We start from the raw sequence: 27,774 nt of genomic DNA on the forward strand, positions 1-27,774 counted from the left end.
TCTGGCAGCATGTTCATCACTCCCTCATATTTCTCACCCCTGGGCTGCAGGCTTGGCGGTAAATAGGTATTGTACACTTTATGAAACCTACCCAATTTAGGGAGTCTGCCCCAGCATGTATACCTGTCCAATACCTGCCAACTCTTTATTAAACCTGGCGGCTTCTTGCTTACTCTCCCCTGTGTGTGTGTTGAAATGCCCTGTAGTATGACCTTCTCCCCACCTAGTTATTATATATCATATTTGTATCACTTATGTTACTTGTATATTATTTGTTAGACCCATTCCCCAATTATGTAACTGTATATTTTCATCCTTCCGGCTGCCATGCTCTTTCAATACTCCGTTAATTATTATTATCACACACACACCCACACACACACACACACACACACACACACACACACACACACCAGGCTCCCTCACATGCTGGAACCTCTACCAAATTCTGTTCTGTTTTATCCTATACTGTATTCCCTTCTATTTTGTGTTACCAGTATATGGCTGGACTCTCCCGCTCACCAACTGTAGAATGTTTCTCAATATTTTTTTTTTAACTTTGTAGAAATTTAACTGTTTGTTTTATTGTGTTTTATCTTGTTTTATAGCTACTCTGAGGCGGACTTGTCGGTGACTGGTCTTGTCATTGTCACACTCTTAGGTGGATGTGTGACCTGAATCATCTTAAATATACAGGGAAGAAAACAATGTCCAAGAATGCCTGTGAAGGGATTAGTGACTAGAATTAATTTGCGGATTTTTCACGTTTTTTCAATTTTTTTATTTTTTTATTTTTTTTACAGGGAGCCAAAAATAAAAGTCTGTCTGTCTGTCTATTATTATTATTATTATTATTATTATTATTATTATTATTATTATTATTATTATTATTATTATTATTATTATTATTATTATTATTATTATTATTACTATTATTACTATGTAAGGGTGACGACCATGAACACACTTGATTGGATTAGTTACTTGAATCATTGTTTGACTTTTTTTATGATAGATTTCTTCAAGAATTACAGAACCTACGATTTTATTGTCTATATAAGGAAGTAACTGCTGCATCGAACCATCCATTTATTCCACACAAACACCGTAAGTTGATGTGTTTCCTCGAACGCCTTCACTGTACTGACCTTTCGTGTTGACTTACTCCCCAGACACACACACACACACACACACACACACACCAACGGACATCTTATGCAATCCTGCCTTCCTCCTCCCACACCCGCTGACTGGCCACTACCTGATATTTCTACGACCTCGCTCCTACTATTTCTCTCTTTGTACCTCCCCTCCTCCTTACTGCTTTACCTCCTCCCCTCCTTACTGCTTTACCTCCTCCTCCTTACTGCTTTACCTCCAGCTCCTCCCCTGCTGTTATACCTCCTGCTTTCCACCCCCCTCTTCCCTGCTCTTGACCGGCTGCCCGTGGTCATGCTTGTTGCTCTTCACTTGGCGTGAGGGCTACGACAGGTGCATCTCTCCACTGCTCACGCCCATTCCTAGAGTCTTAGCCACACACACACACACACACACACACACACACACACACACACACACACACACACACACACACACACACACACACGGGGCTGCCTATGAATATCACACCTCCGTCTGTCACTCATCATCTCTCAATATGGCCCACTCTCACCACCTGTCCCGGTACACTGAGGACCACACACTACACCTGGTCCATCACTGTGTACCTGTGGACCACACACTACACCTGGTCCATCACTGTGTACCTGTGGACCACACACTACACCTGGTCCATCACTGTGTACCTGAGGACCACACACTACACCTGGTCCATCACTGTGTACCTGAGGACCACACACTACACCTGGTCCATCACTGTGTACCTGAGGACCACACACTACACCTGGTCCATCATTGTGTACCTGAGGACCACACACTACACCTGGTCCATCACTGTGTACCTGAGGACCACACACTACACCTGGTCCATCACTGTGTACCTGAGGACCACACGACAAGTTAATCTGGTCCTTCTCTCACTTGGTCCTATACTAAACATGAGCCCAGAAGTACACGGGGTCCCTCGTGTATAGCCTGCAAGTTCTCGTCAAGAATCTGTACAATACTGGAGTTGGTTACTGAGTGTTAAAACAATGAAGCAGACTGTGCAACGTTCGGAAATATATCGTAACCTCCATAAACCTAACCTAACCTAACCTAAGCTAAGGTAACCTAACCTAATCAAAATTTTCTATTCGACATTCGGTATGTCTTGCAGTTAGTAGTTATTGAAATATACTGGTTGGTAGAACAACAATGTGTATATGTGTCATTGTTATTAGGAATTTAGAAGGAATGGGACCAATTTGGGTTGTCGCCCGTTGGTCGAGAGTCTCGCTGCTGGTGCCCGGCATCTAGTGCTGTCCGTATACTGTTATTGTTATTCCAATCCAATTGTTATTCTATTTGGCGACCTGTGTGGTGTAATAATCAGCATTCTCGCCTCGCAAGCGAGCGGACCTGGGTTCGATTCCCGGCCAGGGTGAAACTATGGGCAAGTTTCTTTACGCCATTTGCCTCTGTCTACCCAGCAGTAATTGGGGACCTGGATGTCAATCGATTTGCGGATCGCATTCCAGGGTAATGGTTAGCCAATGCAGTTGGTGAGTTGTCCCGTCTTCTCGGACTATTCCTTGACACTGGGTCATGCAGCTCGTTAACTCAAGGTTTGATTGATGTGTTGGGGACAGCTTCAACACCTTAAACAAATTCACGCCTCGGTGGCCCTTGGGCCGGTCTTCCTCGTTACACGAAGGGCAACCATTATTGTACGTGTATATATTGTTATTCCCTATACGGCCTCCTTTCTTTCACTGGCTTGGCTCCCGCTGGTACAGGCTGCCACTACAGTACAGGCTGCCACTTCAGTACAGGCTGCTACCATTGTACAAGCTGCCACCACAGTACAGGCCGCCACCACAGAACTGGCCGTCAACCGCTGGTTACACGACCTCCCACACACCTCTCCTCGCCTTCACCTCCCAGGCTTGTCGAGTGTGGAGAGTGACTTCCGGAGACTGTGGGCAGTGTTACCTTTATACCACCTGCATATTTACCCAATTAGGCACGAGGGGGAATCGTGTGTGTGTGAATGTGTGCGTGTTTGCGTGCGTTTTTGCGTGTGCTTCCTGCCTCCAAACACTCTTGATATGCCTGGAAGAACTTACTATCCCCCCAAGGTTGTTCTGACACTTACTCCCGGAGTTGTAAACACGCCATTCCTATCTCACAGTAACTACAACACTGCCACGTTATCCTCTCTTTAGACTCTGCTGGGAAGGACGTGTGTACTGCACCTCCTACTCGGCCTAATATAACGTAACGTAGTGTGTGACTTATGCTAATACAGGTGTTGTGAAGGGTAAATACCTCGCCTAAGATAATGTTGTGAGGAGTTGGGGAGTTTCTGTCTCACTTGTATATAACAGAAGTTGTGGTGGGTGTAACAGTTCATTGATGGTGGTGGTGGTGATGATGATGATGATGATGATGATGATGATGATGATGGTGATGGTGATGATGATGATGATGTTGATGTTGTAATTATGATTTATTATTATTATTATTGTTATTGGCAGTAGTAGAAATAATAAAAATAATAATAATAATGATAATAATAATAATAATAATAATAATAATAATAATAATAATAATAATAACTCACCGTCGTCAATCTTAGCAGAATAAGAAACACAACTCTCACTTGTATTGTAATAACCGGTTGAGTGGAAGGCCAGAATGTGAACCTTTTAATACTTTTTTGGGGGGGTGGGGGAGGAAGAAGATGGTCAGTTGATTCTTTACGTGTGTCAGATGGCGTGTGTCAGATGGCGTGTGTGTCAGGTGGCGTGTGTCATATGGCGTGTGTCAGGTGGCGTGTGTCAGGTATGCGTGTAAAAATAGATTATGTAAAAATAGTGACGCGTGTGTCAGGTGGCGTAAAAATAGGTGGCGTGTGTCAGGTGGTGGTGACGTGACGCTGTTATTGTTATGTTAGGGTCTGAAGGCTGCCACTGGCTCTTACAATAAATGGTTACTCTGGTATTCTTTAGTTATTGATTCTGGTTAGCGTGATGAGACTTGTGTAGGAAGAGATATGTTCAGTATAAGGGGTGAACAGATGTATGTAGAACTGGAGTAAAAAGATGTGTGTATGGGGTGTGGCACCTGTGTTAGTGGTGTTGTTAAGGCTTCATGGGTGTCTAGTTCCAGGATTTCCCAATGCCTGAGGGAAGGAAGGCTAGCTAGCGCTACTGTCTCCATGGTGTGTGTGTGTGTGTGTGTGTGTGTGTGTGTGTGTGTGTGTGTGTGTGTGTGTGTGTGTGTGTGTGTGTGTGTGTGTGTGTGTGTGTGTGTGTGTGGCGTCTCTCACAGGTCAAAGGATAGAAAGTCTGGAATTCTGGTAAAAAAAAAACTTGTTATTTGGAAACCGATGAGAAATTTTTTGATAAAAGGGAGAGAATTATGAGAGAAATGGGGAGGTCAGGCCCTCTCTACCGGTGAGATGGGCGACGGTGATGCGAGTCGTATGAGACGTTTTTTATTCTGCTGGGTGTGTGTGTGTGTGTGTGTGTGTGTGTGTGTGTGTGTGTGTGTGTGTGTGTGTGCCTTGGTTATAGTGTAATAGTGAGTCAGTTCTGCCATGATGCCTAACACTGTACCTTGGGGGAAAATGCTGACACTACACACACACACACCATCACCCCTCCCGCCAGACGACACAAAGTTGGCGCCTTCTTGTTTACCTCCGGTGTTAAAGTCTTTATTTAAAATGAAGTTAGACGAGACAAAATATATTTACATCAACGTTAATGTAATTTGTTTAGTGTGAGGGACGGAAGAGTACTCGAGGCCGCACAGGTCAGGTCTCCAGGTCTGGGCTGGGTACGTGTGAATGTGGGAACTTGTGGTGCATATTACACGTCGCGTTTGTGTGTGGAGCTTGTCACTGAACCCTTCCTGGGTCCTCTCACCACCGTGGGTGATGCCCGCCCATGTACTGACCCAGATATTGATGAACTGTCACCCAGGTAGCAGCCAGAGCGGTCATGTTAGTTCACTGGACACTCTGAAGGCTTCCTACCTTCCTGTTCAACATTCATCATGCCCCTGCGCGTGTTGTGTTATCCTCTACTGACGGCCCCGGTCACCTCCAGTTGGTGTTAGGTTGTGTGTGTGTCTGGCAGTGGAATTCGTCAACTGTTGTTATAGTAAGAACTGCTGGTAATATAGTTTATGGTGGTGGAGTATAGTGAGCGGTGGTGGTGAGTGGTACGAGGATGGTCAGGGGAGGATGGTACAGTGGGTGATGGGTCAGGGAGGATGGTAGAAGATGGTATGGTGGGTCAGGAAGGATGGTACAGTGGGTCAGGAAGGATGGTACAGTGGGTGGTGGGTTAGGGAGGATGGTAGAAGATGGTATGGTGGGTCAGGAAGGATGGTACAGTGGGTGGTGGGTTAGGATGGATGGTAGGCGATGGTGTGGTGGGCCATGGGAGGATGGTAGGCGATAAGAAAGTGGGCGGAGATGACGACCCAAGCCCACCCTTGAGACACACAGTGGGAACGTGGACGAGGTCGGAGGTTGAGCTGAGAGGAAGGAAGGAGGGAGGGGCAGGCAGGGTAGGTAGAGGAGGAAGGCAGGGGTAGGCAGGGCGGCGGCAAGCGGGGGTGGAGAGCTGGCTGGCCTGGGTCGACTCGTCAGTGCTGGTGCGGCCGTGGTGGAGGCCGTTGCGTGTGTTTGTGTCAGTGTCGGAGTGCGGGGCTCGCGCTCTCTTGCCGGTACCTGTCTCTCTACTGCTTCTTGTGCCGCTAACACCGGTCTTGGTCACTCCAGCTCCTCTGTGCGGCCATTCGCCTTGTCAGCCACACATTTCCTGACTGTATTTGATTTAATATTATTCTCATTGAAAACTAGATTGGATATACGTCCCAGTGTTATCATAGAACTTTACTATTATATCCCCGAGACAAAAAAAAAACCTCTTGACTGAGATATGAGGAAAAACTATGTGTGATTGTGGAAAAAAATTGATACCGTATGTGTTAAATATATCTATATCGTGTTATCCCACATGTGAGGAAAACAAAACCGTGAACTGACTTGTATAGTGAACGATAAGGACACAGTGCTAACTTGGGGAATAACGAGTCAGGCGCAAGAGGAGGAGGAGGAGGCACTTGTCTCACTCTGTGCCACATCTCCCATCAACCCCCTTAACCAGTGCCTCTATATACCAGTGTTTAATAATGTGGCCGGGGAAAAAAGTCATAAATTTTGTCTTGGTTACTTTTTTCTCTAGATTTTTTCCGAGTTGTTAAAAAAATTATTCTCTGGCTATGGTTAAGTTAAACTCTGGCTGAAAGAAGATTATGATTACTTTTTGAGGTACTCTAGTAGTGAGATACCATGATAAAGTATTAGTACAAGAGACACCAGTGAGGTACCAATATGAAGCAATGGGGTATCGGAGTATGTAACAGTGTACCAGCCAGGGAGGAGGGACAGTACCAAGGGGTGGGGAGAGAGCGTCTGCCAGGTGCTGGAGCCCTCGAGTACCTTCGGGGATAATCTCTTGTTATTTGTGGTTATTACTGAATGACCAAAAGATGTGTGTGTGTGTGTGTGTGTGTGTGTACTTCTATGTGTGTCTGTGTGTGTACGTCTGTGTACGTCTATGTGTGTGTTTTTGTCTGTGTACGTCTGTGTGTGTCTGTCTGACTGTCTGTACGTCTGTGTGTGTTTTTGTCTGTGTGTGTCTGTCTGTACGTCTATGTGTGTATCTGTCTGTGTTCGTCTATGTGTGTTTTTGTCTGTGTACGTCTATATGTGTGTTTTTGTCTGTGTACGTCTATGTATGCGTCTGTCTGTGGACGTCTATGTGTATATCTATGTGTACGTCTATGTGTATATCTCTGTGTACGCCTATGTGTGTGTACGCTTATGTGTATATCTGTCTGTGTACGTTTATATGTGTGTTTTTGTCTGTGTACGTCTATGTATGCGTGTGTGTTCCGATGATAGATGAATCACTTGGAATGCCTCGAGGTAAGCCATGACAAACCTGCTCACCGATACCTGTGTTAGTTCACTGTTACACACACCGTTGCTTAATGATACAGTGTTTAGAGTTACTTTCGTGATTAATGTATTACCTTGAATTACCCTCTCCTCCCTCACCCCCCCACACCTCCCCACCTCCCCCACGACTCACCTACCCCACCCTCACCCCACACCTCACACCCCACCACCCCGACTCCCCACGACCTCACACCTACACCCCCCCCCCACGCCTCACACCCCCACCCCCACCCCACCCACCACACCTACAACGCCTCACCCCACCTACCCCCACACCACCCACCCCCCACCCCACACCACACCCCCCACCCCACCCCACCCACACCCCACCCACCCCACACACCCCCACACCACCCCACCCCCACCCCCCCACACCACCCACACCCACCCCAACACCACACCCACCACACACCCCTCACCCCCCACACCCTCACCCCACCCCCACCCACCCCACCTCCACCCCCACCCCACCTCCCCCCACCCACCCCCACCCACCACCCACCCCACCCACCCACCCACCCACCCCCCACCCCACCCACCCCACCCCACACCACACCCCACACCACCCACCCCACCCACCCCACACCACACCTCCCCACCCACCCCCCACGCCCCACCCACCCCACCTCCACCCCACACCACACCCACACACCACACCCACCACCCACCCACTCCCACACCCACCCCCCACCACCCACCCCACCCACCCCCACACCCCACCCACCCACCCCCCACCCACCCCACCCCACCCCACACCACACCCCACCTCACCCCACCCACCCCCCCCCCACCCCACACCTCCACCACACCCACCACCACCACACCCACCCCACCCCACACCACACCCCCCCCACCCACCCCACACCCACCCACACTCCCCACGCCTAACACCCACTCACCACACCCCACCCTCACCCCCCACACTCACCCCCACTCACTTCACTCACCTCACGCCCAGAAACATTCACTCTAATCTCAAACCCCACCTCACCCCCCACACTAAAAACTCTTTAATTGAGAAAAAATTACCGAGGAATATAATTGTATTATTGTTATTATTGTTATTATTATCATTAAATATTATTGACGCTCCGCTCAGTAGTTTTGACATTAACTGACATTAGGTAACCAGTCTTCTCTGTTATTCTGATATTTTCAAACAATCAGCTTTCCCTAATAAGTTTTAATTGTACATTTAATTAACATTTTCCGGAGAGCGTGTTGTGTGGTAATGAGAGCTGGGTGCTGAAATGTCATCGTGTGGAAACAAAACCAGAAGAATGCATGAGTGGGGATCCTAGTTTGGTAGAAACCGCTTTTTTGTGGTGCGGAAATGATGTAGTGGCAAGCATAAGGTGGTGAGGTGGTGGTTGGTGGGGGTGTGAGGTTGTGGTAGTGGCGGTGTGATGTTGTGGTGGTGGGGTTGTGGTAGTGGTGAGGGTGTGAGGTTGTGGTGGTGGGAGGGTGAGATAGTGGTGGGGTTGTGGTAGTGGTGAGGGTGTGAGGGTGAGGTTGTGATAGTGGTGAAGTAGTGATGATAGGGAAAGGGTGTGAGTAGCCATTGGTTATTGAGTGGTGATAGTGTTTAAAAATACACTCCCACTCCCGTTATTGCGTCTACTCCTCCTGACAGTCTCAACCTATTCCATTATTATCTTCCCTTATCACCACCACCCACTATAATTACCTCAATCACAATAAAAAGACAGAAAACCGACGTAAGTAGAGGAGAAACGGCAATAAATGATGTATGCATAAATAAGAAAACACTCAAACATACTGGTTTTCCGTAGCAAGGGAGGGAGGGAGGTGTTGATTTTCCGTAGCCAAGGAGGGAGGGAGGTGTTGATTTTCCGTAGCAAGGGAGGGAGGGAGGTGTTGATTTTCCGTAGCCAAGGGAGGGAGGATGTGTTGTTTTTCCGTAGCCAAGGAGGGATGTGTTGTTTTCCGTAGGGAGGGAGGGAGGTGTTGTTTTCCGTAGCCAAGGAGGAGGTCGGGGAGGGGGTAATGCCTGACCTTCCTACCTGCCACGAGTGTTTCAATACAAGTTAGTTGTTATAATTGTTAATAACGTGATAAGCGAGAGCAATTAGGCCAGGTTGTTCCCCCAGAAATCCCATTAATTATTGTATGACGTCAGTAGTTATTGTCTGACGTCAGTAATTTGCATCGTGTTACTATTCGTTACGTTTGAGAGGTGTTGTAGTACTGTGTTTGTCGATGGTCAGTACTTTAATTGTGGAGTGTAGCAAAAAGTAGGTAGATTAAGTGTGGAGTTGAGGAAAGTATTTTAAGTAGAAAGTAAAATAAATCTAAGTTTTACTGTAATCTGATTTTAATACGTGGAGGACCAGCATGATCTAGGGGACAGAGAGCTCCTCCTCCTCCCCCTCCTTCGTCAGTAGTAACAGCCAATTAGAGGAAACGTTAAAGGTCTTGGCCATAGTTTACACACTGTCTTAATTGAGTCATCGGCGAGGTGTGGATGAGTCTCCTATTGGCTAACCTGAGATACAAAACACATTAAGGGATTATTTTATCAATTGTGTTTGTTTTTTTTTATCTTGTTCGTCCTGATGTTTATTATTATTATTATTATTATTATTATTATTATTATTATTATTATTATTATTATTATTATTATTATTATTCTGTAGAGGTGGTGTTGGCTGAGGGGGTCATTATTGAAGGTGTCCAGAGCTCAGACTAAACTTGCTTCCCCGTTGAGAATTACTTTTACCAGCCACTTGATGTTGAAAGACGTATTTACTCCGTTGTGTGTCGGGCAATATTGATCAAGGTGTTGTTTACACTTTAATTATAAGGTATTGCTTACACTTTAATTATAAGGTCTTGTTTACACTAATTAAACCTGACTCAATAGAAACTTTGGGTCACATGAAGAATCTACACCCCAGTTTATTTCACCTGAAGATTAACCATCCTAATACTGTTTGAGGGGATGAACTTAGGTTAGGTTAGGTTAGGTTAGTGTTTGGGGAGTAAGGATAGGTTAGTCCTTAAGATTCACACACACACACACACACACACACACACACACACACACACTATCCCTGATGTGTTCCAAAAAAACAAAAATTCTCTCATTCTCGTTTTTATGCGAGAATTTCTTTAGTTGTTAAGACCTAACACACACATATTAAGTTCCTGTATAGACCACTACAGCTACAGTGAGTCTTAACCTTAGCATGTAGCATTATTGGTCAGTAGATACACGGCCTCTACAGCATCGTTTAATGAGAATGTTTTAAAGTCGAGATAAAAAAACAGACGAGACTCAACTGTCATGGGTAGTAGAAGAAAAAACGCTTATAAGGAATTGATGAGGAGATCATAGTAGGAGACTTGTGGGGCCTCGGGAGTCTCCTAGTCTTACCCCTCGGGAGATATAAACCTGTCCTACCCCGACACACAACGCCACTCTATCCGTCACTATCATACCTCGGGACCTGTGGAGCCTTGACGGGTTCTCACGGTGCTGGTGTGTGATGCTCGGCTCAGTTAACCTCTGACTGTTAACACAAGTCGGTCATGTTATGTTTTATAAGGTGACGTAAACTTAAAGCCATATGAAATCTATGTATTGTAGCGAGGTGTGGTTTTATAGGGTAAGGATGGATGGTTGCGGGGTATATGTGGATGGTTGGGGAGGGTACTTATGTGGATGGTTGGGGAGGGTACTTATGTGGATGGTTGGGGGGTATATGTGGATGGTTGGGGAGGGTACTTATGTGGATGGTTGGGGAGGGTACTTATGTGGATGGTTGGGGAGGGTACTTATGTGGATGAGGTGGCAGTAAAGTTGTCGAGGAATGTTTGTGTGTGCCCAGCCATCATCCACTTTGGTCCTCATTCAACCCGACCCACTTCTCTGAGCCTAGTGAACATGATCTAGTTATCATTATTCCTCTAAACAAGATGACCAGATTGCTTAATGTGGATCCAACCGGTAGTCAACATCTCGGGTATTCTACTATTAATCATTGTCGACTTTGTTAACGAGTTCCCCGCATCTTAAGTGAAGGGGAGAGGGACGGACGGAGGGGGGCTGATTCACACCCCCCTCTTCCTAGCCTCTCACTCCCCAGCCCCTCACTACCCAGCCCCCCTCCCCCCTCCCCCCCTGTTAGCGGGATGGGACCTGGTGATACCCTCCCTAATCTCGACCTTTGATACAGCGCTGCCATACCCAGGCCTCTTGAACTAGTTAAGTAATTAGTATTTTATCCATTTCCTGCCATATCTTGGGGATTACGTCCTTTTTGCACGAGGTTGTTTGTGGTGCGTGGCTATAGTTCAGCTGTTTGTAGTCCTGTGTGTCCAATCATGACGGAGTTCAGGGACCCGAGTGTCACAAAGATGAAGTTTGTGTAATGTGATGTGGTGTTATGTTTGATTTACTGCCGGAACTGTGGTGAGTGAGTGAGGGAGTGTAGTGCAGCAGATGGGTCAGACTTTCACAATAATCAACACACAGGCAGCCGACTGTGTAACATAACTGACTGACAAGAGAGAACATTTAGCGAGTGAACAGCTGCCGTCGACACCCTTACTGAAGAGAATGTACAGACTAATAGAGAAATAATCATGTATGGTGTGGCCAGGTACTGAGGTGTGGCCAGATACTGAGGTGTGGCCAGGTACTGAGGTGTGGACAGGTACTGAGGTGTGGCCAGGTACTGAGGTGTGGACAGGTACTGAGGTGTGGACAGGTACTGAGGTGTGGCCAGGTACTGAGGTGTGGCCAGGTACTGAGGTGTGGCCAGGTACTGAGAGCAGAGTGAATGTCAGTAGTGATGATGATCCATTATTGTATCATGTGTTGGTAGAGAGGCGACCAGCGGTGTTTGGTGATGATGGAGGGAAGCTTAATGTGTGTGTTTATTCCTCTCTGTTGTGTTTACCTGGGCCGCCACACATCTGAGGGTCCGGTGGTTGTGTTGTGTTCTGGGTGTGTTGTGTGATGGTGTGGGTGTGGTGTTGGTGTGTTGTGTGGGTGTGTTGTGGGTGTGTTGTGTTGTGTTATTGGTGTGTTGTGTGATGGTGTTGGTGTGTTGTGTTGTGTTCTGGGTGTGTTGTGGGTGTGTTGTGTTGTGTTATTGGTGTGTTGTGTGATGGTGTTGGTGTGTTGTGTTGTGTTATTGGTGTGTTGCGTGGGTGTGTTGTGTGCATGTGTATATACCTACCAATTTCGCTGAGGAAAATTATAACATTTATCAATAAAAGTTGTGAAGTAAAATATAGTGTTAAGAAATAAGAAGACATCGATAATAGTACAAGTAAAATGTAAATAGAGTCAGGTAAGCCTCATTAAGTGTCTTGAGTTGGGGTTAAGAGCTGTTCTTGATGCTGGGGAGTCTTGTACAGGTGGACCGCGGTAATGTAGGTGTCTAAAAGGTCGACTTTCACCTGAGGTCGAGTCTCTCTCTCTCTCTCTCTCTCTCTCTCTCTCTCTCTCTCTCTCTCTCTCTCTCTCTCGCTAGTGCCATGCCCAGAGTGGTCAAGAGGAGAGAGGACTGTGGTAGCCTGAAGGAATCTTAAGGAGGAGTTTGTTCGCTTTACGCTGGTCACTCCTTCACGCTGGTCACTCCTCCTCAGTGACAATAAAGTAACGGTGAAAGTATGTATGAGTGGAGAGGGAGGGGGTACTCTCTCTCTCTCTCTCTCTCTCTCGCGCGCGCGTTGTATTTCTCTCTTATTCACTGTGCGTGTGTGTGTGTGTGTGTGTGTGTGTGAAGGTGAAGGGGGACACTTATAAGATGGTGATGAATAACCCAAATTTCCTTTGCTTGAATCGCCTCCTCTTCCTTCCTTCCTTCCTTCCTTCCTTCCTTCCTTCCTTCCTTCCTTCCTTCCTTCCTTCCTTCCTTCCTTCCTTACCTTACCTTTATTTTTAAGGGGTCGCTGTTATATACTTCTCCTTAATCATCTCTACCTCACACCCCCTCTTTATCACTTAATTCCTCTCCTTTTCACGCCTCTTCTTACTTTCTTCCTCTGTCCATCGTCTCTTTCCATAGTCACTCACTACAATTTCCCTTCACCAAAGAATTATCCAAGTTATTGCTGTTTTTTTCTCTTCTCTACTGCCTCCCTCCTTTCCCTCCATCTCCCTCTCACCTCCACCTCCCTCCCTCTCTCTCCCTCTTTACTCCCCTCTCCACCGCCCTCTCACAGACCATAGTGACATATTATCCGATGATGCTCGTTTGTTGTGTTAATTTGGCTCCGCGTCGCCCCGAACACTTTGTCTGCCTGGAGTGAGTCAGCTCTTGTGTTGTAGTGTGTAGCCTGGGTGTCATTACAGGGCTATAATGCCTCTGTGTGTGTGTTCGAGAGAGAGAGAGAGAGAGAGAGAGAGAGAGAGTGATATTGTAAGTGCATTGTGACTGATGGTGTGCAGAGTGTGTGAACCATGTGAGGGACCAGTCATGGGCCCCGGTACTGTGGTCTGGACTGGTCATGAGCCCCTGTACTGTGGTCTGGATTGGTCATGGGCCCTGGTACTGTTGGTCTGACTGGTCAAGAGCCCCTGCTGTGGTCTGACTGGTCGCGAGCCCTGTACTGTGGTCTGAGTCTGAGCCCCTGTACTGTGGTCTGAGAGTACTGTGGTCTGGAATGGGACTGTGGTTTGGATTGATCAGGGGTGTCTGACGGTGGTACTCTGGTCATGGGCCCCGGTACTGTTCAGGACTGGCTGAAGCCCTGTATGTGGTCAGGGACCTGGCTTGGAGCCCTGTACTGTGGTCTGGAGGGTCTGGGCCCCTGCACTGTGGTCTGGATTGGTCATGGGCCCCTGGTACTGTGGTTCTGGACTGGTGAGCTCCCCCGGTACTGTGGTCTGGGCTGGTCATGAGCACCCTGGTATTGTGGTCTGGATTGGTCATGGGCCCCGGTACTGTGGTCTGACTGGTCAGGAGCCCTGTAGTGGTCTGGACTGGTCATGGGCCCCCAGTGTGGTGGACTGGTCAAGAGCCCTGCACTGTGGTCTGGACTGGTCAGCCCCGGTACTGTGGTCTGACTGGGTCATTACCCCGGTACTGTGGTTGGACTGGTCAAGGGCCCCACTGGTCACTGTGGTCTGGATGGTCGACGGTCAGCCCCGGTACTGTGGTCTGACTGGTCATGAGCCCCGGTACTGTGGTCTGGACTGGTCATGGCCCCGGTACTGTGGTCTGGACTGTCAAAGTGATTGATACTGTGGTCTCGAGTCAGGCCCGGTACTGTGGTGGACGGTCATTAGCCCCGGTACTGTGGTGGGCTGGTCATTAGCCCCCTGTACTGTGGTCTGGACCGTGGTCTGGGACTGGTCTAGCCGGATCGGTCACTGCTCCTGGTACTGTGGTGGTGGTCATAGGCCCTGGTATCAGGGCCTTTGTGCTGTGGTTGGGCCCCGGTACTGTGGTTCGATGGTCATTACCCCGGTACTGTGGTCTGACTGGTCATGGGCCCCGGTACTGTGGTCATTCGTACTGTGGTTCGATGGTCTGGGCCCCGGTACTGTGGTTGACTGGTCATGGGCACCCCGGTATGGTCTGACTGGTCATTAGCCCCGGTACTGGTCTGGACTGGTCATGGACCCCGGTGGCTGATTGCCCCCGGTACTGTGGTCGACTGTCGCGGACCCCGGCTGTGGTCTGGACTGGTCATGGCCCCGGTACTGTGGTTGGATTGGTCATGGCCCCGGTACTGTGGTTTGGATTGGTCCTGGCCCGGTACTGTGGTGACTGGTCATTACCCTGGTACTGTGGTCTGACTGGTCATTGGCCCCGGTACTGTGGTTCTGGTCATTACTGTGGTCTGATGGTCATTAGCCCCGGTACTGTGGTGGCTGTGGTATGGTACTGTGGTCTGATTACCATGGGCCCCGGTCTGTGGGACTGGCTCAGTGGACCGGTACTGTGTCTGATCGGTCTGGCCCCGGTACTGTGGTCTGGATTGGTCGCGGGCCCCGGGTGGTGTGATGTCTGTGGTACTGTGGTCTGACAGGAGCCCCGGTAGGTCTCATTGGCCCCGGTACTGTGGTCTGTGGTATTAGCCCCGTACTGGTCTGGTCACGGTACTGTGGTCACTCGGCCCCTGGTACTGTGGTCTGACTGGTCAAGGCCCGGTACTGGTCATTAGCCCCGGTACTGTGGTCTGGATTGGTCCTGGGTACCGGTACTGTGGTCTGGACTGGTCATGGGCCCCGGTACTGTGGTCTGGACTGGTCATGGGCCCCGGTACTGTGGTCTGGTCATGAGGCAATATGGGACAGGTATCACGTTAATGGTCTCAGTTAATACATTGGGCGCATATCTCAATAAGCCTTAACGACTCGTACACTCCATAATGGCCTTGTTTACCGCGGTGGTTTACGGCTGTTATTAACGACACGAACCAACAGAACAGAAAGTGAACAATTGTCTTAGGTTGTTAAGATCGTCTGGTGTTTATGGTGGCGGTGAGTGAAAGTGTGTCCGAGCTGGCCGTGATGGTGCCTGGTTGTGGTGCAGTATTATGCCTCAAACACTGTCTTGGCGGGAGAAAGTTGCCGCCGACAGGTGATGGTGACTCTTGTGGTGGACACTATACCCCCCCCTACCCCCGTACATTATGGTGACGGACCGCGGCAGTCTCGCTTGGGGTGATAGTGAGGGGTCATAGTGAGGTGGACATACACAAGCCTCTCAGGTGATGGGCCGGCCAGTGTGGTGCTGTAGTGACTGTGGATTGTGTAGTAGTAACCATAACTACGCGATGGTGTTATACTATTGTTGATGATTGTGTTTAATGATTCCCCTAAGTCACTGTTTTTAGTTAGCGTGAAGGATAAGTTGCAGTTAGTTAGCTTGGAGGATAGATCACTGTTAGTTAGTTAGCTTAAAGGATAAGTTGCTGTTAGTTAGCTTGAAGGATAGATCACTGTTAGTTAGTTAGCTTGAAGATAAGTTGCAGTTAGTTAGCTTGGAGGATAGTTGACTGTCAGTTAGTTAGCTTGGAGGATAGTTGACTGTTAGTTAGTTAGCTTGAATAGTTGATAGTTAGTTAGCTTGGAGGATAGATCACTGTTAGTTAGCTTGAAGGATAAGTTGCTGTTAGTTAGCTTGAAGGATAGATCACTGTTAGTTAGTTAGCTTGAAGGATAAGTTGCTGTTAGTTAGCTTGAAGGATAGATCACTGTTAGTTAGTTAGCTTGAAGATAAGTTGCAGTTAGTTAGCTTGGAGGATAGTTGACTGTCAGTTAGTTAGCTTGGAGGATAGTTGACTGTCAGTTAGTTAGCTTGGAGGATAGTTGACTGTCAGTTAGTTAGCTTGGAGGATAGTTGACTGTCAGTTAGTTAGCTTGGAGGATAGTTGACTGTCAGTTAGTTAGCTTGGAGGATAGTTGACTGTCAGTTAGTTAGCTTGGAGGATAGCTGACTGTCGTTTACTCCGCCCTTCAGAGAGCACGTTGTTCCTCCTCTGCAGTGTTAAAAAATTGGTTCTCTTGATGGCGGGTTTGTTGTACATAATTGACTACCTTCATGTCCTCAGGCTCGGGAGAACACGCACGTCATGTTGTGGGGCATTACTCAAGAGCCTCACCTGTGCTTGTGTCAGCCTCCTCTGGTCGGTGCTAACAGTCGCCTTGTCCTTGGTGCTCGAGTTGTTCCTCCACCGTTTGATGATACCGTCTTAGTTTTTATACATACACACACAAATAATACAGTGTGTGTGTGTGTGTGTGTGTGTGTGTGTGTGTGTGTGTGTAAACGCACTTAAGAACGTGTGCAATTAAGGACAGGTATGGAAGGGTGGGTGAGGCCGTGGTTGGGTGGCATGTGGCCTTAGGGTCGTGACTATGGGCTAAGAGATCATTTGGGGGGGTCATTAGTGACACTCACGCCTTCACCGCCCGCCTGTGGTGTAAGAGGGAGGGAGACACCCACAAGGCGTCGCCACCCTCACCTGCTTTCTATCACACGTCTCAATAGAATCACTTAATTCATAACAGTGTTTGTGCTTGCCGGTGTTATTGAATATAAATGATGCGTGTATGTCTGTCTGTCTTTGTGTGTGTGTTATGTGCGAAGGATAGACACAGGTCATTGGTCGATGTATATTCATGACGGAGACAGTTCCTAGTGATGTAAGTTGTGTTGTAGCGGGCCGTAGAAGACGCTCGGGTGAAGTGTTTACAAATGGCAGGCACCTGAAGGACTTGGGACCGACACTGTGTGCTAGTTGACTACCTTCTCGAGGCGTGGGGCAGCGGAGCGTTGTGGCCAATTATATATGAAAATAAAAACCCTGTGCTCTAAATGATGACGTGAGCGGGGGAGTGTTGTAGCCCTATTAACTTGACTGTCATTGCCTGCCGTTGGAAAGGCTGGTAATGGAGGTGACGAGGCAAGTTCCTCACTCCCTCCCTCCAGTACTTCCTGCCTTTGCTGCTGCTGCTTCACGCTGCTGCTTGATGATGGTGATAATGATGGTGATTATGTTAGGTCGTGATGGCTTTATTTCACCAAGTGAAGCCTGATATTTCCCTTCCTGCTGCTCCTATTTACATCATCGTAACGTAACCTATCTCAAAGTACATTCTAGTTTATATATATATATATATAAATATAAATAAATATATATATATATATATATATATATATATATATATATATATATATATATATATATATATATATATATATATATATATATACCGGTAGTAAGCATTTACATAATCTTCTCCGTTGGTATAATCAGTATACAGTGGACAAACGTGAAAATATTGTGTTGTTTGTGTTCATATAATGTTTTATTTGTCCTGTGATGGTGTCAGAGATACTGAGTGAGTAGGCAAGTGGGCCTGTGAATTCGCGTCCTGTAGCCGTGGGTGACTAGCACACAGGGGCGTAGCTCAGGACTCGCTCCTCCGCACCGCCCGCCAGGTCTGCTGTCAATTGCTCTCCCACACAGCCTTAGTCAGGCTCTGCTGCTACACAAGGACCCGGCCAACACATCCCTGACACCATCTTTTAGGGAGTGACAACAGCTAAAAGATTGACAGCTTTTGCTAAACAGTGACATACGCTTTTAGCACGAACGTAATTTTGGAAAAAAAGTTGAGATCAATCAGTTGTGAGTAACGGAGGAAGTGAACTAATGGAGGAATAATTAGAGCTGTCACGTCTGCTTTGTGAAGAAGTAGTGTAGTCTCGTGTTGATCAGCCGATTCCCTCACTAGTAATAATAAGCCTAGTAACTTAAGGTATATCTCTCAGTGTAATTTAAGGTAACAGTGTACAGTAGTGATGAAGGAGGAAGCTATAGGTGTGGCGGCCCACACGGAGGCGCTTAGAGCCCTCAACTTGCAGCCTCCCAAGATCCGCAGTCACCTCGACTTACTCTCGGACCCCCTGGCACCCCTCCGAGCGCCATCCAACCCAGCCGCTGCTCACGCCCGCGTCTCCGCCGCCCGGAGTCTGAGGGGAGTGTTCCAGTCACGGCTCAATGGTCCGCTGGGCTCCCTGCAGGCGCCCATTACCCAGCGTCCCCACAACCCCCCGCCCTTGGCCAGGTCTCCCCGCTCGGTGAAGCGCCTAGCTGGTCGCTATGCCAGGCCGCCCCGGGCCAGGAGCCAACCGGCCACTGACAAGGAGAATGTCGCCGGCTTCGAGGATGAAGAAGATGAAGGTTTTGAGGATGTATGGGCGGTGAATGGGCGTGATGAGTCGCGGTTTATGAGTGGTGGGCGTGATGCTGAGGGTACAGATACCAGATGGGCTGGGGACCTCACTCGACTTTCCTCGGCCCTGGACCAGTTGGCCGCCCTCTGTAACGCCACCCAGCGGCCACAGAGCGCCCCTGCGTCGGATTTCCCCCCCAATAGTGTGCCCAGCAGCCCAGTCCACCACTCCTACCACCCACCCCCCAACCCCATGCCCACCACTGTCTCCCCGACCTGTCCCGTTCACGGCACCAACGCTCTACTAGCGCACACACTGGCCGCCGCCCAGGCGTCTGCTGAGGGGGGCCTCTCCTCTCCCAAGACAGTGCATCTAATGCCCCAGGAGAGTGACTCGGGGGGCAGCTCGGCGGGACACGTAGCCTCTACTCCACCTTCCCCTATTGGAGGCTCCGGGGGGCGGGAAGTGTCGGGCGTGGCTAGGAGGATGGGCGTGGCTCTCCGGGCTCTGGGCGGGCGGCTGGCAGCGTGGAGTAGGGGCGTGGATGGCTCCCAGGGGTCGTCACAGCTGTCATCGTCGTCGTCATCGTCATCATCACCTATAGCTGCAAGACATTCAGGTAAGTTACCTTGCTAAAGGTCGAGTTTCACCTTTACTGTCCAGTCAACAGTGAGATGGTAGTTAATTATGTTGCCTTAATTTTAAACCATTATCCTTATTTACCTGTGTATACGACAAGGTCCGGACACCACTCTGCCCTTCCTCAGTTTAGATGAGTCGATGAGTCAACCGGACGAGCACCTGCAGCCAGACCACAGCAATAATTGTAATTGTTTGAAATTACTGTAATTGTAATCCACTCGAAGCAGTCTATGACCCTCGCCTCTCAGGGTGATAACTGATGATAGATTTTCAGGCTAAGACCCCACAGGTACGATCCCACCTGTACGACCTGTAAGACCCCACCTGTACGACCTGTAAGACCCCACCTGTACGACCTGTAAGACCCCACCTGTACGACCTGTAAGACCCTGAAGTATTAATATAAACACAAAGCTTGACCTTCAGCAGCGGCAGGAAATAAGCCAACAGCCTCAACTCTTTATAATTATAAGAATAAACAAACTCCAATATATCGACATCTTTTCCCAGGAATACCTGCGGCGAGAGCACCGTCAGTCCTGCCACTCTCCCAAGGCCACCCCGACAATCACAATAGCATTATAGGCGCCAAGGCCGTCTTCATATCTTGATTCCCTTCCCTTCAGATTATACAACCAGTGTCAATTGTGAATCCGCATTATTGTCAGAAAGGTTTTATAAATCTGACCCCCACTGTAGCCAGCTGGAGGATGATAATGGGAAAGAAAACCTCGGTAAGGTTCATTATCTCATAACTATCGGTGGTGGCGGTCAACCTTAACGTCACGGGGGTGTAGTGGTAATCCCCCAAGTATTCAAGGCTATGGTGGACATGCGTGAGGATTTATTAATTTTTTATTTATTTTTTTTTAAACCTTCTAATGGGTTAATGTTTGGTGAATTTAAACGTTTATCCTTTGTTCATCTGACAGAGGTAAGGATAGAGTAGCTTAGGTAACTGTTTATCGCTGAGAGCCTCTTGGGGATGCCAGACAAGATGCACATTGGGGGGTACAAGGTTGTGTGGCTAGTGGGGTGGGAACGTTGTGTGGATAGTGGGGTGGAAACGTTGTGTGGATAGTGGGGTGGGTAGTGGGGTGAGAATGTTGTGTGGAGGAACTAAGGGTGAGAACGTTGTCAATAGGAACTAGGGGTTGGAACATTATGTGGAGGAACTAGGGGTTGGAACGTTGTCAATAGGAACTAGGGGTGGGAACGTTGTGTGGAGGAACTAGGGGTGGTAGCTGGATAATGAGCAGGCAGTGAAGTTCGACCCATAACAAATGAAGTAACAGGAATTAAACTGGCAACGATTGAAGCAAGGAGATTGAAGTTAGACTAAGATACATAAAAGACAAGGGAGATGAAGTTAAACTGGTAGCGAAGATAAATTACATACTATAGAAGCAAGGAATAGGGTTTTCTATATAACTTGTAACACAGCAAAGTTTGCATGATCCACCCACCGCCCGGGAACGTTTAGCTTAAAAGTTATTATTATTATTATTATTATTATTATTATTATTATTATTATTATTATTACTGTTATTATTGTTGTTTTTATTATTATTGTTATTATTATTATTACTGTTATTATTGTTGTTTTTATTATTATTGTTATTATTATTATTACTGTTATTATTGTTATTATTATTATTAGGTCATATGCGATTCATAGCCGATTGTAACCAGCGATTGGGAGTGAGAGAGGCAGGCGGTTAATATTTGAGAGAGAGAGAGAGAAAGAGAGAGAGAGAGAGAGAGAGAGAGCTGGAAGATGACTGGGGAAAATATACATAAATAACTGTAATAGGAAGAGTGAGGGGGGATTAAACACACTGTATACTTGGCTAGTTCAACTTTCTCCAGGAGGTGAGAGATGTGTGTGTGTGTGTGTGTGTGTGTGTGTGTGTGTGTGTGTGTGTGTGTGTGTGTGTGTGTGTGTGTGTGTGTGTGTGTGTGTGTGTGTGTGTGTGTGTGTGTGTGTGTGTGTGTGTGTGTGTGTGTGTGTGTGTGTGTGTGTGTGTGTGTGTGTGTGTGTGTGTGTGTGTGTGTGTGTGTGTGTGTGTGTGTGTGTGTGTGTGTGTGTGTGTGTGTGTGTGTGTGTGTGTGTGTGTGTGTGTGTGTGTGTGTGTGTGTGTGTGTGTGTGTGTGTGTGTGTGTGTGTGTGTGTGTGTGTGTGTGTGTGTGTGTGTGTGTGCGAAGAGCCCCAATACAAGTTTATTCGTATTAACGTCCATAGGCGTATGGCTGAAGCTCGCTGTTGAGAGTGAGTGTTGTGTACCTCTTGTGAGTGCCTTGAAGGAGTGGAGTGTTGTGGCCTCTTGTGGTTGGAGTGTTGTGTACCTCTTGTGAGTGCTTTGTTGTGTTGTGAGTTGTTGTGTGCCTTTGAAGAGTGAGTGTTGTGTACCTCTTGTGAGTGCCTTGAAGCGAGTGAGTGTTGTGTACCTCTTGTGAGTGCCGAGGTGAGTGTTGAAGTGCCTGAGTGTGTGTGTCCTATGAGTGCCCCCCCAGCACACAACCATGGAACTCGTATCTCTCAACAACTCGCTATGGACTGAGAGCTCAAAGAAACATGGGAGACTAGGAAACACAGCCGCTGGGAGCTACACTCTTATACAGGGAACATTTCTCAGGCGCGGCAGGGGAAGTTTGTTACAGTATTAGCATAAATGAAAGATTGGTTGATTGCGAGCGGCTGGAGGTATGGAAATGAGGCAGTCGTTTGGGCTCCGGGGAAACCTATTTGTGGCCGTAGTCGCTTCTTGAAGTGGCGGAAGGAGGGTAACCACAGATTGAGAGAGAGAGAGAGGCATGGAGATTTAGTTTAAGAAGTATGGAAATAAAGTAAGGGGTGAATAAGCGAGGAAGGAGAAATATGGGAGGAGGAGGAGGAAGAGAGATCGATTGACTATGGATGGAGGAAAGGGTCGAGACTGTCACAGGTAGAAGGGGGGACTGGGTGGACGCTGGTATTGGGTGGGTTTTGGGAATACCTGTACGGCGGTGTGTGTGTGAGAGAGCTGATAGTGGTGAGGGCGGGTGGCAGCTACGTGGAGGGGGGCGATGACGTAACGCTGATGTGGCTGTGGCTGTGTTTATCAATGGGAATTATGAGATGTGCCTGATATTATAATGAATGGGTGGCAAGGTTGCTGAGTACACACACACACACAATATATAATGTATGTATATATATTGAAAGTCATATTCATTATCATACTCTCATACTTAAGTAAATACAGAGAGTTAGCAGATGAATATAAAACGGTAGTTAATGCAAAGGTGAGCCGAGGAGAACATTAGTGTGTATGTTGGTGTGAGCAGGACGTCCCGGCCGGGTGGTGATGTACTGTACTGCACCAACACTCCTGACTTAGAAACCTTCCATATCAAGATAGGTTAAAGAAACAAAACTTGCATTCCCTAGAAAGACGAACAGTGCGGGGAGATATGATAGAAGTATTTAAGTGGGTGGAAGGAATCAATAGAGGCGACATAGATAAAGTTCTTATAATATCCGAGCAGGACAGGGCTCGTAGCAACGGATTTAAGTTGGATAAGTTTAGGTTTAGGAGGGAGATAGGAAGGAACTGGTTCACATATAGGGTGGTGGACGAGTGGAACAAGCTTTGCAACTTTGTAGTCAGTGCTGGAACGCTGGAAAGTTTTAAAAGGAGGCTAGATAGATTCATGGATGATAGAGAGTGGTAGTAACTCTCGACAGGAGCTGCCATGCACAGGCCAACCAGCCTATTGCAGACTCCTTATGTTCTTATGAATATTATTGTGTTTTATTTGAGATATTTAGACCATTAATGGTTACTAGCACTAACCTCGCACCATAGCTCTTACAGAAGTATAAATAATGAATAGCGGAGCTGGCCACCAGTGGACCGTGTTGGCGCTATAGCCTCTTCGTCAACGAGAAATTTTTAGTATATGTTTGACACACACACACACACACACACACACACACACACACGTGTGTTTATTAGGGGGTTAGTTAAGAAAACCTCGACTAGTCTCCCCTTGTCCTCCGTCGTTGCGTCACATCACGGAATCAATCGGTTGTTGATTGTGTGACGAGAGAGTTGCATCAGGGAGGCGAGACCGTCCCGTGGTGAGGGTCGCTGGGATTGGTCCTCACCCACGGCGCGGCGCCTGTCACACCACGCCCTCATTATACCTCACAGGTGTTGATGTATCCCACACGTGGGCGTAACTGTATAAATCACGCCCTCGCATATCTGGAGAATTACTTTTACGTGATTGGAGAATAATGGCGTGATTACTGACGACTATAATGAGTGCCATTGTCGGACACGAGGAGGGAGGCGCTGGTTAGTGTGGAACAAAGCCGATTACATTCACAACGCAGATAATATTGATCTTGTGTTTAATGTTAAGGTGTTGCCGCCGCGTGTGCTTGACAGTGTGTTGCGACACCTGTAGGAGAACTTTAGTAAAGAACTTTCACTCGGGAGTTTGTCTGGTCATTGGGGTCACTCGCCAACTGTAGGTCAACCTTCCCGAGGCTCCGTGACAATGGATAATGATGGAATTGAGAGTCCTAGAACCTGGTGGTGCAGTGGTCTAGCTGTCGCACGTGTTCTGATAAGCTGTGTGTGTATGGGGGGGGCGGAGGGGCAAGAATTGAGCACTTGAGGTCATCAGTGAGAGGTGTCTCAGGTGTAGGTAGATGGTCCGGGACGTACTCAGTCTCGTAGGTGCCTTCCTGGGGTGGAGGGGGTGTCATGGTGGTACTGGGCAGGCGGGATTCTGGGGAGGGGATGGTGGTCTAATGCTGGGATGGTGGTGCTGCTGGGATGGTGGTGCTGGGGACGAGTCTAATGCTGGGATGGTGGTGCTGGGGACTGATCTAAGCTGGGATGGTGGTGCTGGGGACGAGCTAATGCTGGGATGGTGGTTCTGGGGACGAGTCTAATGCTGGGATGGTGGTGCTGGGGACTATCAATGCTGGGATGGTGGTTCTGGGGACAGGTCTAATGCTGGGATGGTGGTGCTGGGGACGATGGCCCTGGGGTGAGTCTGGTGCTGGGAGCAGGTGGTGGGGTTGGGGTGAGACTATGGATGGTGGGCTGGAAGTGGTTATGGGATGGTGGTGCTGCTGGGTCTGGTCTGGATGGTGGTGCTGGGGTGAGTCTGGTGCTGGGGTGAGTCTGGTGCTGGGGGTGAGTCTAGTGTATGGGGGCTGAATCTGGTGCTGGGGTGACTGGTGCTGGGGTGAGGCTAGTGCTAGGATGGTGGTGCTGGGGCTGGTGCTGAGTGAGTCTGGTGCTGGGGTGAGTCTGGTGCTGGGATGGTGGTGCTGGGGTGTCTGGTGCTGGGATGCTGGGTGGCTGGGTGGAGTGAGTGGAGTCTGGTGCTGGGGGGGAGTCTGGTGCTAGGATGGGTGGTGCTGGGGTGAGTCTGGTGCTGGGATGGTGGTGCTGGGGTGAGTCTGGTGATAGGATGGTGGTGCTGGGGTGAGTCTGGTGCTGGGAGTGGATTCTGGTGCTGGGGTGAGTCTGGTGCTGGGGTGAGTCTGGTGCTGCTGGATGGTGGTGCTGGGATGGTGGTGCTGGGGTGAGTCTGAGCTGGGAGAGTCTGGTGCTGGGAGGAGTCTGGTGCTGTGGTGAGTCTGGTGCTGGGATGGTGGTGCTGGGGTGAGTGGTGCTGGGGTGAGTCTGGTGCCAGGATGAGTCTGGTGCTAGGATGGTGGTGCTGGGTGAGTCTGGTGCTAGGATGGTGGTGCTGGGGGTCTGGTGCTAGGATGGTGGTGCTGGGGGTGAGTCTGGTGCTAGGGATGGTGGTGCTGGGGTGAGTCTGGTGCTAGTAGGGTAAAGTGTGGTGCTAGGGGGTGGTGCTGGGGGTGAGTCTGAAGGATGGTGGTGCTGGGGGTGAGTGGTGCTGGGATGGTGGTGCTGGGGTGAGTGGTTAGGGATGGGGTGCTGGGGGTGAGTCTGGTGCTGGGATGGTGGTGCTGGGGGTAAGTCTGGTGCTAGGGTGGTGGTGCTGGGGTGAGTCTGGTGCTAGGATGGTGGTGCTGGGGTGAGTCTGGTGCTAGGGTGGTGGTACTGTACACAACAAGACACGGTGGCTGTGTGGTGTCATGACCAACTTGACCGAGCAATAAGCGTTACGTCACCTGAGGCCGCAATTGTTTCTTGGTGTGTGTTAAACAATAAAGGTCTTGTAAATGCCTCAGGAATAATGAGAGTTTTTAATAGGTCGATATACTGTATTATTGTGATAACTTGAAGGATGAAACACTTTCGTCTTGTTGAAGGTTTTCTGGTCAACACTCTTGTCTATGACTGTTTCACTTGAACTTTCTCTTGTGGTAAAAAGTGTTGGTTGTCGTGAGGCGGTCTGCGACGACACACACACACACACACACACACATACTGTACATATGACGGTTTCCACTATTTTCGGATTTCACCTCGGATGCTATTTTCCCATCATTATTTTAAAAGAAAAAGTGTGTGTGTGTGTGTGTGTGTGTGCGCGCGCGCTCTACGTCCGTCCGTCCGTCCTTTTAAATCACCACCGCGTTAAGTGGCAGACGGTGTACCAACACAGTGCTCACCAGCGTTACACCCGACAGACGTTTAATCAGTTCATTTGAGGCCTGACCAGGGTGTGGCGAGTGTTGTCACCCACTCAGGCGCTCCTCGCACCATACGTCGCCAGGCAGCACCTTGTGGGGCCAGGAAGTGCATGCACACCCTTCCCTCGCCACCCCTCCCAACCCCACCCAAACACACAGTTATCTACTTTTTCCACACTTGACGTTCTCATCATTATCCCAAACACCTCCCCCCTCTCCCTCTCCTCTCTCTCTCTCTCCCCCCCCCTCTCTCTCTCTCTCTCTCTCTCTCTCTCTCTCTCTCTCTCTCCTCTCTCTCTCTCCCTCTCTGTTTAATCGTGTTTCAGCCATAGAATTTGCCCCATGTTCCGTCCTGTCCGTCAGCCTCTGTCCACTGGGAGGGAGAGAGGACGGCGTCTGTCTCATTCAGCCTGACCAGCCGATAACTGTGTGGCCAGGCAGCGTGAAGCTCTACTGGGCCTTAACGAGTCAGTATACTTTTCTCACACACACACAAACACACACACACACACACACACACACACACACACACACACACATGCAGAAAGAAAGAAAAATAAACGGTCTCACAAGGAAGGCAGGAAGGCATGGTGCGTGAAAAACACAAAAACATTTACCCATTGTGGACTCGAGGGATCAGGACCTGGGAGGACTTATGGTCTCACAAACTTTATAAACAAACATAATGTCGGGTCCGCCCTCGTAGACAACACGGTGAATATCAGTTCCTTGAAGGACGCTTTCAGTATTGTCCAAACATCTTATCATTTTTTTTTTTACCTTACTCTTCCACTTGTTTACAATGCCGTACACATTTACTGATACTCATAATGCGGACATGATGTATGGAATTAGGATTTGCGTAAATTGTAAACTAAATCAGAGAATCTTAAGAGAGACGACCTTGTGAGGTGAGCCTTAGCGACAGTGACGACGAGGCTGGTCGTTGGCGCAGTTGACTCTGGGGCGACCGCAGTCATGGCACAGAGACGTCCTCACCTGCTTGGCTGTGGTTGTCTAGTTTAGTATTATGTAGGTCTCTGGCCCTGGATCTGTGGGTGGAGGGGCAGCAGTGGTCAGTGTCAGGGGTTGGTTAGTGAACAGGGATAAGTTTTGGGTTGAATAGGGGCGATAGTTTAGGCGCGGGCGGCTGGTTGTGTGAGAGGAAGGTTTTAGCTACTTAAGGAAATTGTTTCAGTGTTGTGTAGCGGAGAATAATAATGAGTAAGAAGTGTCCACACCCAGGAAGGTCACCTCTTTTGGTCGATAATGGTTCATGTGTTATAAAAACCTACTGTGTACGCAGCCCATATCACTCCTAATTATATCTGTCCAGTTGAAGCTTCCAGAGTTCTAGTTAATAATGGTGGTTGATAACTTGTTGCACATCTACAACTCTTATTTCCACACCAATGTTTTACTGATGCCCACCTAAATCTAAACTCTCCTGATTTGATAGTTTAAGCACCTTGTTTATATCGTCTTCTATAATCCCACCTTCCATTTATACACGTCGATAATATCGCCTCTCACTCTGCGTCTCTCAGAAGAATGGTAAATTCAGTTTAACTTGTCTTCATACTGGAGGTTCCGAGTGCCCGGGATCATGTCTGTCATCCTCCTCTGAATTCTTTTTAGAGAATCAGTAGCCATTCTATAATAAGATAAACAAAAGTGAACCTCATAATCCAGGTGTGATCTAAGGT

At 48.4% G+C, this 27,774-nt stretch overlaps 1 protein-coding gene across 2 annotated transcripts; it reads left to right on the top strand.

Moving 5' to 3' along the window:
- The first annotated feature begins 5,221 nt into the window (after positions 1–5,221).
- Positions 5,222–19,608, top strand: LOC121873748. 2 transcript variants are annotated; one of them, XM_042377451.1, is made up of 2 exons: positions 5,222–5,270; positions 17,964–19,608. In XM_042377451.1, the coding sequence occupies exon 2, from the start codon at positions 18,436–18,438 to the stop codon at positions 19,444–19,446; it is 1,011 nt and encodes a 336-aa protein (XP_042233385.1). In that variant the 5' UTR covers positions 5,222–5,270; positions 17,964–18,435; the 3' UTR covers positions 19,447–19,608. The 2 variants fall into 2 exon arrangements, with proteins under 2 accessions (XP_042233385.1, XP_042233384.1); XM_042377450.1 differs by lacking the exon at positions 5,222–5,270 and adding an exon at positions 5,772–5,841.
- Positions 19,609–27,774: the final 8,166 nt, after the last annotated feature.

The sequence above is a fragment of the Homarus americanus genome, unplaced genomic scaffold (assembly GCF_018991925.1).
Source record: "Homarus americanus isolate GMGI-L3 unplaced genomic scaffold, GMGI_Hamer_2.0 scaffold3307, whole genome shotgun sequence".
Taxonomy (NCBI): Eukaryota; Metazoa; Arthropoda; class Malacostraca; order Decapoda; family Nephropidae; genus Homarus; species Homarus americanus.

Coding starts and splice junctions, on each gene's coding strand:
- LOC121873748 (XM_042377451.1), top strand. CDS start 18,436: ATGAAGGAGGAAGCTATAGGTGTGGCGGCCCACACGGAGGCGCTTAGA.